The sequence below is a fragment of the Phoxinus phoxinus genome (assembly GCF_949152265.1).
Source record: "Phoxinus phoxinus genome assembly, chromosome: 1".
NCBI lineage: Eukaryota > Metazoa > Chordata > Actinopteri > Cypriniformes > Leuciscidae > Phoxinus > Phoxinus phoxinus.
In genome coordinates, this window is record NC_136876.1 from 11,528,473 (window position 1) to 11,541,205 (window position 12,733).

The following is a 12,733-nucleotide window of genomic DNA, read 5'->3' on the forward strand; positions in this document are numbered from 1 at the left end:
AATGAAATATTTTGGTTTACTATAAATGCTTATCATTTAGCAGTACACTTTAAACATATTACAAAGACAATAGAAAAATGGTTCAATGAGTTTCTCTATAGAACTTTAGGGTTCTTGACCCAATTTTAAAGAAGCGTAAATGCCAAAAAGGTTCTAAATTATTGCATAATTATTTCATGTTTTACAGGTTATTAAAATTTTGCCTAGTGATAACGTATGTGTAAGAACTGTTTAATTCATAAAATGGAGTTACAATTAAAAATGAATAAACTAATTAAAACATAAGCCATAAAATGATCTCATGATAGGAGGAACACAAAAGGTTCCAAAAATGATGCGCCTGACAAAGTTCCATATAGAACATTTTCTTCTGAATCCACACTCATTTCACACTTAAGTATATTCTTTTAAAGAATATACTTGTTTAAGAATATATTTGTTTTCTTAAAAGGCACACTATGTAATTTTTCACCACCAGAGGTCGTTTATTCAAAACAAAGCTGTAGCTTGATGAAGCCTTGATTTTGTGGAATTATAGGAGTTGTTGTCTTCACCTCTACAGAAATCATATTCATGGTTGACCGGTAATGTATTCAATATTTATTATCATTATGAAAGCCGTTGGAGCGAAACAAGGCCGCTGGAGCGATTGCTAATGAGAGACAAGCGCAACACACGACCGCTTCTGCTTCTTCTGGTCATTCGTATGCGGAGTAACGCAGCGCTGTTTTATCATATTAGATACATTTGAGTGTGTTGAAAGTTGTTATAATGCTACTTGTGCATTCGCTCGACGGCTACTAGATGTTGCACAGACACTTGTTGCACACTGCAGTGAGCTAAATCAATATTAGGCATGGTAAATATTAGCCTGGTTATACCAGACTCTCGTACATTTCATTTAGAGAGTCTGGCCTCTCTCCATTGACAAGCGTTAACTTCCTTGTAGGCGGGTACTCTGTTGAAGTTTAAAATGATTGGATCTGCCCAGATCCACTCTGGATCTGCCATGATGACCAACCGCTAACGTTTGGTTGTGACGAAACTTCAGCTCAAATTAGCGCACAACCTCAACGTCATCGTTGTCAGCCACTCCTTCTGTTCACTGATAGGACCGGTGTAAAATTGACCGGAGAAAACCCAAGAATATACCACAAACCCAGATGTAGTACTGAAGGAAAATTAAAATTAAGCGGAAGTACGTAGGAGCGCGGAGCCAGGCAAATATGGCACTTGCGGTAAATCAAGAAAACGAGATAAAAAAAAAAAAAAAAAAAACGTGTTGAGCTGTATAACAATTATTCGTTTTCTGTCGATGAATGTATCCAAATAGTTGCTCACCTGTCTAATAAACACATATTTACACAAAACTGCTAATTTCTCTGTATTTAAACATTCTTAGAAACATTTGAAATAATGTAAGTATGAAAATCAACAAAATATATAACATTGTTCTAGTGGTTTTTGAATATTTTGATCCAAAAATCTTACATAGTGTGCCTTTAAGTACTCTTTTTAAACGTATACTAAAGTGTAAGTGAATCCAATGTATAATCAGCGCTCGGATTCGCTTCCATGGTACTGTTAAGTACGACTTAACAGCACCATGTCTGTGAGGTAAGCAGTCTGTGAGGTAAACTAAACGCTTTTGGCTATTTGAAAAGCTTCCTGTTTCAGTGGAAATTACGTCAACGCATCAAACAAAGCTGCGCATTCCAAGGCACTTTAAGTATATTATTTTATAAACTTAATCCATAAAATTATCTCATGAAAGGAACAAATGAAAGTTTCCAAAAATGAAAAGGTTCCAAAAATGATGCACCTGACATAATCCTTCAAAATTCCATTTAGAACCTTTTCTTTTGAGTGCAAACTTAAGTATATTCTTTTAAAGTAAATAGTGAAATGAAATGAAAAAACAAACCCCAGAGTCCGTAAGTTCACTTTGAAGCTGACGTTTTATATCCGAGATTCCAGTGCGGAGTGAAAGCTCCACTGCGCAGTCGAAAAGTTAGGAAAACAATCCGAATTGGGTCGTGACGGAGGTTCAGAAGAGCCGGTCTGCTGCAGGATGTCCCTGACCTGTCGAGGTAAGGTGTGCATCAGCCAGTTTTCCGCAAGAAACCCGCCTCCACGGAGCCCAAAACAGCCCCCCAGCTCGACGGGAAGCTCCTCCAGACTGTTTCCCCGCACATCCAGACGAGACAGCTGAGTCAAGCCGCCCAGACCCGCCGGCAAAGATCCCAGCGAGTTATTCGCGACGTTCAAGCTGCGAAGTTCTACGCAGCATCCAAACAGCTCTTTGGGAAGGCGTTCGAGTCGGTTAGCGCTGAGATCCAGTTCGCTAAGCAGCGTCAGAGCGCCGACCTCCGCCGGAAGCTCTTCCAGAAGATTCCCGGCCAGCAGGAGGCGTCGCAGTCTGCGTAGCGTAAACAGAGCCGACGGTAAGTTTCGCAGCTGATTATGCGCTAAATCCAAGAGCTCTAGTGAGCGCAGCACTCCTACACTAGCCGGAAGAGCCAAGACGTGATTACAAGCAAGTCGTAGACAGGACAAACGGCGCAGATGCTGCAATCCCAAGAGCTCTTCTAAAGTACGCAGGCTATTGTGTTGCAAGTCTAAAATACGTAGACCTGTAAGCGCTAGCAGCGCTGATGGCAACCTTTCCAACTGGCATCCGTTCAGCTGCACCTCTGCCAATCCGGTTAAGCGCCTCAGTCCTGTAAGCACCAACAACCTAGTGCCCTCGTTGTATATCTCCAGTTTTAGCAGACTCCCGGCTAATTCGCTGAGCTCCCCCGGGATTTTCTGGAGCGCGCCGCGCAGCACCAGGACGCGGAGGTGCCGCAGCTGTCGGAGGCTAACGAGGGCCCATCCGCGCCCCATCCCGCCCTCGCTGCTCAACCTCCCGCTCAGGTGCAGCTCCTGCAGGCCGCGGAGGGAATAGACCCAGGCCGGGATCTCGGAGGCGAGGGTGAAGGTGAGGTGCAGAGTCTCCAGGTGTTCCTGAAGGTGTTGCAGGGCTCCGGGCTCCACTGAGGCAGTGCAGTGGTAGAGGTGCAGCTCCCTGAGGAGAAGACAGGCCTCATCAACTCATACAACAACCTCTGATCTACAGTACATCTCAGAAAGGGTCAGAGTCTTTATTTACATTATGTGGAGTCTGTCTATCTATGTCTGTCTACCTGTCTATCTATATACCTGTCTGTCTGTCTATCTATCCATCCATCCATCCATCCATCCATCCATCTATTAATCTATCTATCTATCTATCTATCTATCTATCTATCTACAAACTATATCTATCTATCTATCTATCTATCTATATGGACTAACAGTGGCACAGTGCTCATTCAGTAAATGCTAAGCTGAACAGATGTGTTTTGAGTCTGGATTTTAATGTGGCTACTGTAGGAGCACATCTGATCTCTTCTGGAAGCTGGTTCCAGCCGCGGCTGGCATAATAGCTAAAAGCGGACTCTCCTGGCTTTGAGTGAACCCTTGGTATTTCTAGCTGATGTGATCCTAATGATCTAAGTGATCTGTTGGGTTTATATTCAGTGAGCATATGTGCAATGTATTGAGGTCCTAGGCCATTGAATGATTTATATACCAGTAATAATACTTTAAAATCAATCCTAAGTATAACTGGTAGCCAATGTAAAGACCTGAGGACTGGTGTGATGTGTTCAGATTTTCTGGTTCTGCTTTCTGCACGAGCTGCAACTGTCTTATGGTCTTTTTGGGAAGGCCAGTGAGGAGTCCATTACAATAATCCACCCTGCTGGTGATGAAAGCATGCACAAGTTTCTCTAAATCTTGTCTGGAAACAAAGCCTCTAATTCTTGCAATATTCTTCAGATGATAGTATGCTGATTTAGTTATTGTTTTGACATGACTACTGAGGCTAAGGTCTGACTCTAGAGACACACCAAGATTCCTGACTTGATTTGTAGTTGTTTGACCTCTAGAGTGAAGGTATGCATTCACCTTGAGAACTTTGTTTCCATATGAATTTAATTCCAGTTAATTTGAATTCTACTTCCTTACATTCAAGTTTGGAATGCAATTGGAATTCGAAAAGCATTCTCAATTCAATCAAGCAAACCCCAATATCAGCTTATGTATATCTGCACTTTTCTACCTTGACATTGTTCCGTGCCTAAAGCTAAAGGCAGTCTTGTGTATCAATGTGAATGCCCACCTGAGTGCGGTCATGTTAGATATCTGTGCCGTGAGTTTGGCGTCTCCGATCAGCTCCAGCTTCAGCACCTGTAACTGGCTGAGGGTGAAGAGGGCCGGTGGCAGACGAGGAAGAGCCACGAGCTGCAGCAGAGAGCGCCCCTGCGTGTCACTCGTGATCATGGACCGCAAGCGCTCGGCTCCCCAGCGCCGCTCCAGGCTTTCCTCCAGCAGGCGAGTCTCGCTGACCGGCGACAGGAACACAGAGAGACGCTGGGACAGCAGAGGGTCGTACTGGTCGGCCATGTGCAAGAGGAACGCCAGGTCATTGTGAAGGTCAGGTGCGTCTAGCATGGATCCTTTCTCACGGAGACTCTGGAAAGAGTACTGCCTCAAAGACCTGAGGATTAGGCATATTCAATAAGATTTCATCATAGTTTCATCTCAAACCATTATAGATTACAACAGTCGGGTTCCGGAAGTAAGAATGGGAAGAAGATTTGTAACGATGACTTATGGACCTTTATGAACATGTGAGTTAATTGATGGTAAATGCTTCTGTTGAAGCCCTATTTTTAACCTGGTTAACAGTGGGATTCTTGGTGAAAAACTGTACTTTACCCATAATGCTGAGCAGAAAATTCCACCAATCAGAGAGTCGCTGTGAGCAATACGCCAAAATAACTCTTTATATTTTGCGATGAGCGTAAAATATGTTGTTTCTACAGATGATAAACTATTTTAAACTCAAACATTTTTGATAAAAGTTTGTAATGTTGTGATTCACCTCGTGGTGGCTTATAACTTTTAAACTAAAGGTCCTTGCAGACTGAGTCTGACTCAAAATTCTTGTGGATGCAAAAAAACGCAGAAAATAGAACCTGATCCGAATTTTTTTTAGGACGGATGAAAGTTTCGGAGGCAGTGTTTAGACGTGAGGTCGTATTTTTTTATCTGTGAAAATTTCGGATAAAAAATTCAGACTTTTTAATATTTCTATGGGAAAAAAGGAATGGAAAAAATATTTTCGGAACCAATGCAGCTGAAAAGTGGGCGGGGCTAATGCTCCCCATTTGCATTTAGAATTCCTTAATACACAAACACACGTTAGTTCAGTCACCAGAATCTCTCGACACTCACACATGGAGACAGACTACAGACTACATGGACACAGTCCTCTCGTGTCTCGGGACGCCCATACTTGTGGAAGATCCAGAAGAGGGCGTAGACGCCCAGCAGACCGAAGAGAAACAGCAGCGAGATGTAGGCCTGCATCAGCTTGCGCAGGACGGAGGACAGCGAGTGACTGCACTGGAAGAGGCTGTAGCCGGTCAGAGCGTGAGAGTGAAGCTGGCAGACGTGACTGAAAGAGATGGAGCTCAGGAGAGGAGTAGCGTAGCTCACGATCAGGATGAACTTCAGGACCTTGAACACCGTCTGAGCCGTGTACACCTAGGAGTTGAAAACATGTGAAGATACTTGTTGTTAAAGGGATAGTTCACTCAACTCTTATATTCTATTCAGTACTTTTCCACACTATGTTAGTCATTGGGGACCAGAAACTGTACCCACATATTTCAAAATATCTTCTTTTGTTTTCAACAGAACAAAGAAACCACATTTGTGGCTGGTAACCTAAAGTTGCTGTTTTGAGTTAAACAATGACATGAAACTGAAACTAATTCCACCAGTGGTGTAAAGAAATATTATATTGTTTTTTTGTTCTACTCTACTCGGTTCTGTTCTACACAACTATATTCTATTCCACTCTACTCTATTCCACTCTATTCTATTCAACTTTATTCTATTATATTCCACTCTATTCTACTCCACTCTATTACACTATTTTCTATTCCACTCTATTCTACTCTGTTCAATTCTATTCCACTCCACTCTATTAAATTCTACTCTGTTATAATACAGGTTTAGAACAATTAAAGGGTGAGTAAATGATGACATAATTCTTATTTTTGGGTGAACTATCCCTTTAATGCAGTAGTTGTATTATTATTATTATTATTATTTTTAAACAAGTCTTAATATTCTTTAAACTATAGACGCTTATTTCCATGATAGAATAATAAGGTAATTGTGACTTTTTTCATCTCACAATTCTGACTGAATTTTTTTTTAAAATATCTAAATTCACAATTGCGAGGAAAAACGTCAGAATTTCCAGGGAATTGTGATATATAAACTCTCAATTTGCGTTGTAATAAACAACGTCTAAGTATCGGCAAGTTATGTTTACCACAAATTTTACTCATATTTTACTTTATTTAGAAACCCATAGGAAAATATTGAGGGAAACATTAGTGAATTAGGACCTGTTTACAGGACACCGTTAAAAAAAACGGAAGACTTTTTATGCGTTTTGGTCGTTCATAGCGGTGTTTTGGGTGCCTGAAAACGCAAAGTTTTGAAAACGGTCTCCGTGTAAACAATAAAAATGTAAATCTCTGAAGACGAGGACGTCATGCACATTCGTATTGCGTGTTCAGCCTATAGTGTTTCATCGCCATCTATTGCCCTGACAGCAGAATACAGCGTTTTAATAGTTTTCGCAGATCCGTGTGAATGGGAATCATTTTGACAATGATGTACGAGGAAAACTCAAAGGAAACACTTCTCTGTTTTAAGCATATCTTGTCGTGTAAACGTACCCGCAGTCTTCTGGGTTTTGACATCACACCTGTAGCACTCTATAGGTCCTCTTTGATAATAAGACAAAACTGTAAACGTGATGAACTGACTTATAGGTTACCTTATAGATAACATCCGAACTCTCGCAGTGAGCGCGAAACCTGCGCACTCTCTCGAACAGCGCTCTGGCCTGCTCCCTGTCGCTGCGGTCCAACGTGGCTCCCGGTCTGGACCCGTCCGGGACGACTTGCGCCGGCAGAAGCGGCTCCTTGAGCGACCGAGCGGAGAGCGTGGAGCAGTGGGATAAAGTGGAGGGACATGGAGACGGTTGCGTCGTAGTGGATGCACTATCAGTCCCCGCCAGCAGAGGGCTGTCCGTCCCCGAGTCCAAACTCGACTTGCGCGTTTTGTACGAAGATGTTACCTGAACTTTGGGTCGCGTTACTTGCTCCGCCTCCGAAAAGCGAGTGTCCAGTTTGGCCGTGTGTGAAAGCGCTCTTGTCGTCCAGGGTGATTCGCAACACTTGGCGAGGAGCGACAGGAAGTGCTCTATACGAGCGGACGTGAGCGGGAAGTGGAACCAGAAGCAGCCGCTAGCCAGCAGAACTAGCGTGTGGAGCAGAGTCACGTACGGTAGAAAGCGCGAGAACCAGGGCAGCGCCTCGTGATAGCAAACCTGGCTGATGTAGACGTACTGCTGGAAGTCCAAGTTGGTTCGTCGCCCCTTTGATGGACTCCCGAGAGACTGTTTTTCGCCTGTGTAAACGAAATCAGACATGGGCTCCATAGGAGCGCTGTAGTTGGTGGAGGAGTGTACAGGGACGCACACGACTCCGTCCCGGGACAGCAGAAGAGTCCCGGCGAGGATGGACACCATTAGCATTAGCACCAGCAGGTAGTCCATGAAGACTTCCCACCACGGCTTCAGCAGCTTATAACTGCCCTGACGCTCGCCGCCCGCCCACAGCTCAGACAGCGTGAACATCTACAGTCGGGAACACCATTCAATCAATTCAACACTTCATCAGATCTAAGAATCTAAAGGCTAACAGCAACTGTTTATTTTAAATGTTTCATGCGAAGCTCGGGTTTTGTTAGTGGTTGCTGGGACATTGAAATTCAGTGGTTCTGAGTGTTTGGTAGGTGCTGCTATGCAGTTGCTTGGGTGTTCTGATTGGTTGTTAGTGTGTTGCTTTGGTGTTCTGGGTGTTAATGTGTCGCTATGCAGTTGCTTTGATGTTCTGGGTGTTTTTTAGTGCATTGCTATGCGGTTACTAGGGTTTTAGTGCGTTGCTATGTGGTAACTAGGGCGTTGGTGTGTTGCTATGTAGTGGCTACAATGTTCTGGCTAGTTGTTAGTGCGTTGCTATGTGGTTAGTAGGGTGTTAGTGTGTTGCTATGTAGTTTATTCAGTGTTTTGGGTGGTTGTTTGTGCGTTGCTATGTGGTTACTATGGTGTTAGTGTGTTGCTATGAAGTTGCTTTGATGTTCTGTGGTTGTTGGTGCGTTGCTATGTGGTTACTAGTGTGTTAGTGTGTTGCTATGTGGTTGCCAGGGTGTTCTGATTGGTTGTTAGTATGTTGCTATATGGGTAGGGTGTTAGTGTGTTACTATACGGTTGCTTCAATGTTTTGGGTGGTTGTTAGTGCGTTGCTATGTGGTTACTAGGGTGTTAGTGTGTTGCTATGTGATTGCCAGGGTGTTCTGATTGGTTGTTAGTATGTTGCTATATGGGTACTAGGGTGTTAATGTGTTACTATACGGTTGCTTCAATGTTTTGGGTGGTTGTTAGTGCGCAGCTATGTGGTTACTAGGGTGTTAATGGGATTTTATGTTCTATATGTTGGTCTCTAGAAATGAGTCCCTCCTTTAATGTGGGTCTGTGGGTTTTTTCAGCTGTTCTCTGGTCCAGCAGGTGAAAATACAGCGTCTGATCACTCAGTAACAGCAGGACACTCAGTGATAATATAACTCAGTAAACTAAAGGAGCTTCTCAAGTTACGTTTAGTTATGTAGGTTGCTGTAGACTATTGAAATCTAGAAATCTAGAAACCCTGCAAAATCTCATCACACCAAATCATCTAAACTACATGCAAGTTTCAAGTTTGGTTTATTTATATAGCACCATTAAGACAACAGGAGCTGACCAATGTGCTTTACAAATGTAGAATAAAATAAATACAAGCAAAAGCAGTAGAAAACTAATTTCACAAATAAAATCAGAGACAATTTTCAAACTAAATAGCAAAGAAAATCAAAGTACTAACATAAGTCAAATACAAAAATAATCATATGCAAATCTAATGTTCCAGAGTTTAGGGCCCACAATCAGCAAAGGCACAAAAATATATTCAAAACCACAAGAAGAAGAGAAATGCACTTACTGTGATGCACTGTAACGTCGTCAGAGCCGAAGCCACACTTCAGGCAGTCTTGAAAGCCCCGGTCCGGTGCGGGCCGGTTTGTTCCCGCACACTAACTTTCCCCTGTTCACACACACACACACACACACACACACACACACACACACACACACACACACACACACACACACACACACACACACACACACACACACACACACACACACACACACACACACACACACACACACACACACACACACACACACACACGGGCCCCAAAGCAGCTTTCAGGTCTCCATGGCAACCTGCACACAATGGGCTCATTCACATTACAACACGACAGCGAGCCGCTGGATTCACAAGCAACACACAGAAATAACAACATGAAATATATATATATGTAAATATCAGGTTTTCTGTATTTACTCAGGACTCTTCTTCAGATCTTTGAGAACGATCATGTTTCCTCTCAAAGCAGTGCAGCAAATGTGAACAGCAGGAGGCGCTCATGAGTCACTTTACACGTCGAAGCTTTGAGAAATTCCTTTACTAGTTTTATGATTTAGAGGCTTTTGTTTGGATAGCTAAAATTATGTCCTGAATAACGTTCAGTCAAATTTACTTGAAATTATAGATCAATCACAAGGCCACTTTTTGAAAGTTAAGCTTACATGTTTGTAGAAGCAACTTGAAAACTGAAATAAATAAAAAATATACAATTAAATAAATATATTTAATTAAAATGTATATGCAAATAATGTAGTTGTGCAGGAAACCCCTGTTTCCCCGAATATCATCTTGTCACACATTTTTAGTTTTCTTGCACCGGGGATTTACAAAAAGCCCACACATCAGATTGAGACGCACGCTGAAAGATTTGTGTGAAAACTAAAAAGATATTTCAGAAAAAGAATGATGCTGTTTTTAACCAGTCAAAATCAGGAAAATACTTTTCAATTAACATTTTTAGAAGGGAATGCAAACATTCACGTCTTTAAATGAAAGATTGAAAGATACAAAGAAAAGGCTGGTTTCAGGTGGATGCCGCAGAACACTGTCATATTTCATAAATAGAACAAACAGACTTAAATAAGAGGACATTTTTATATTTGATGAGCTCATGTGAATGATGGAACCACTTGTGTGAGAGATGTTTCTGTTTAGTTCTTAAACTCTTTCTACCTTTTATAGAAAAGGTTCTATATTAAGGGTTCCGTCAGACGCATCATTTAGAACCTTGGGAAGTTCCATCATGGGATCATTTTATGGATTTAGTTTTAAAGTTTTTACATTTTATGAATTAAGCAGCTTGTAAACATACTTTACCACTAATAACCCATTAAACATGAAAGAATAATGCAATCCGTTAAGATAGTTCTCCTTATGTAGGACCTTTTTGGCATAAAGTGTTCTGTAAAATTGAGTCATCAAGACCCACTGAACATTTTTTTCTTTCTATAGGAGGTTCTGTTCAGTATTTTCACACTCATCTGCTGAAGTTTTCATGTTAAATATTCAAAGTGATAATTTTAACTGTTTCTGCATCGCTCCAAATGTCAGACAGGTCAAACATGTTTGTTTTATTTTTGGGTGAACACGCCATTTTCAAATTCATGCAGTTGAATATTGCTTTTTGCATGTTTAATATGCACAAACATAGTTCTCTTTTTCACTTCTAGTATTATTTTCTCTCTCTAAACTTACTGTAATTTCAACTTTCTTATCGCTTTATCAATTTAGACTCATTACAGACACATCACTTCACTTTAGTTATGTTCTGATTGCAAATCTATCATGCAATCTGAAATCTGATCGCCATAAATTGAAGCGGATGTGCCGAAGGCCTGAGTGACAACTTGACAAGCCGTTGAGTTTGGTGATAGTTCATCTTTTTCACCTTTGTTGCCATTGGCTTTTGGCTTGCTTAGCTGGGGACATTAAATTTAACATTTAATTTAATATTCAACAATATTATTGATATGACACTTACTTAAGCTGGACTGTGACGCTATTTTCTTCTGGAAACAAACTTTGTTGTATTGTGTTATCTCTGGAAAGCTGCTTTGAAACGCTCTGTATTGTAAAAAGCGCTAAATGTGACTTGACTTCAGCACAGATTCATGAAGCCTGAATGATATGAAAGTTTCAGCATTAATGTTCTCATGTTTATATAAACGCGTATCTGAGAAATCCTCTGCCGAGCGCGTGTTCATTTCGAGCAGCTCGTGTTTGTGTGACAGAAAAAGCGTCCATCTCCAAGCCTCTCGGACGTGTGGTTTGACACCTCTCGACTCTCTGAACCAGAACAGGGTGTGGTGTGTGTGTGTGTGTGTGTGAATTGGGCAGGACTGCACACACCCTGCTCTTCTCCAGGCCTCTGGGGCTTTTAGAAGAAGCTCCTGGTATTAATAGAGCAGGCCTGCGGTTTCCCGCGCATAACCTGCGTCCCAACGCCGCGCCTGAGATTCACAACAATCCTGCATGGATATACAGAGGTTCTGTATAAGAAACGTGTGCTTGTGTATCCAGAACATCTTTGGCTGTGATGCTTTGAAGAAGTAAACTCACAATCACACGCAGCAAGACTCACCAACAATCATTTAGTGTTCATTGTTTATTCAGCGCAGGATTTCATTGTGCTTGATAGCCTACTTTTATCTGTTTTATGAATGTTTTCTATACTTTCAATTGCCTGACATTTTGCACACATTTTAATTTATTTAATATATATATATATTTTATTTTTATTTTTTATTTTTTTATTAAAATGTGTGATACATTTAGATTTTGATCACTGGAAATTACATATTTGAATTAAAATGACTTTATTTTATTTTATATATTTATTATATTCATACTTTCTTTTATTTCTTTATTGGTTGGATTTAAGTTGCAAGAGAGGATATGCAAAAAAAAAAAATATATATATATATATACAGGTCCTTCTCAAAAAATTAGCATATTGTGATAAAGTTCATTATTGTCCATAATGTAATGATAAAAATTTAACTTTCATATATTTTAAATATTTCAGGTCTTTTATTGTTTTAATACTGATGATTTTGGCATACAGCTCATGAAAACCCCAAATTCCTATCTAAAAAAATTTGCATATCATAAAAGGTTCTCTACACGAGCTATTAACCTAATCATCTGAATGAACTAATTAACTCTAAACACCTGCAAAAGATTCCTGAGGCTTTTAAAACCTCCCAGCCTGGTTCATTACTCAAAACCGCAATCATGGGTAAGACTGCCGACCTGACTGCTGTCCAGAAGGCCATCATTGACACCCTCAAGCAAGAGGGTAAGACAGAAATACATTTCTGAACGAATAGGCTGTTCCCAGAGTGCTGTATCAAGGCACCTCAGTGGGGAGTCTGTGGGAAGGAAAAAGTGTGGCAAAAAACGCTGCACAACGAGAAGAGGTGACCGGACCCTGAGGAAGATTGTGGAGAAGGACCGATTCCAGACCTCGGGGGACCTGCGGGAGCAGTGGACTGAGTCTGGAGTAGAAACATCCAGAGCCACCGTGCACAGGT

The 12,733-nt window shown here is 41.3% G+C and overlaps 1 protein-coding gene across 1 annotated transcript; it reads right to left on the reverse strand.

The window, feature by feature from the left end:
• Positions 1–1,956: 1,956 nt before the first annotated feature.
• LOC307000286 (volume-regulated anion channel subunit LRRC8D) lies at positions 1,957–7,810 on the reverse strand (the record flags this gene model as incomplete). Its single annotated transcript, XM_079615726.1, has 4 exons — positions 1,957–3,067; positions 4,205–4,582; positions 5,384–5,634; positions 6,947–7,810. The coding sequence occupies 4 exons, from the start codon at positions 7,808–7,810 to the stop codon at positions 1,960–1,962; spliced, it is 2,601 nt and encodes an 866-aa protein (XP_079471852.1). The 3' UTR covers positions 1,957–1,959.
• Positions 7,811–12,733: the final 4,923 nt, after the last annotated feature.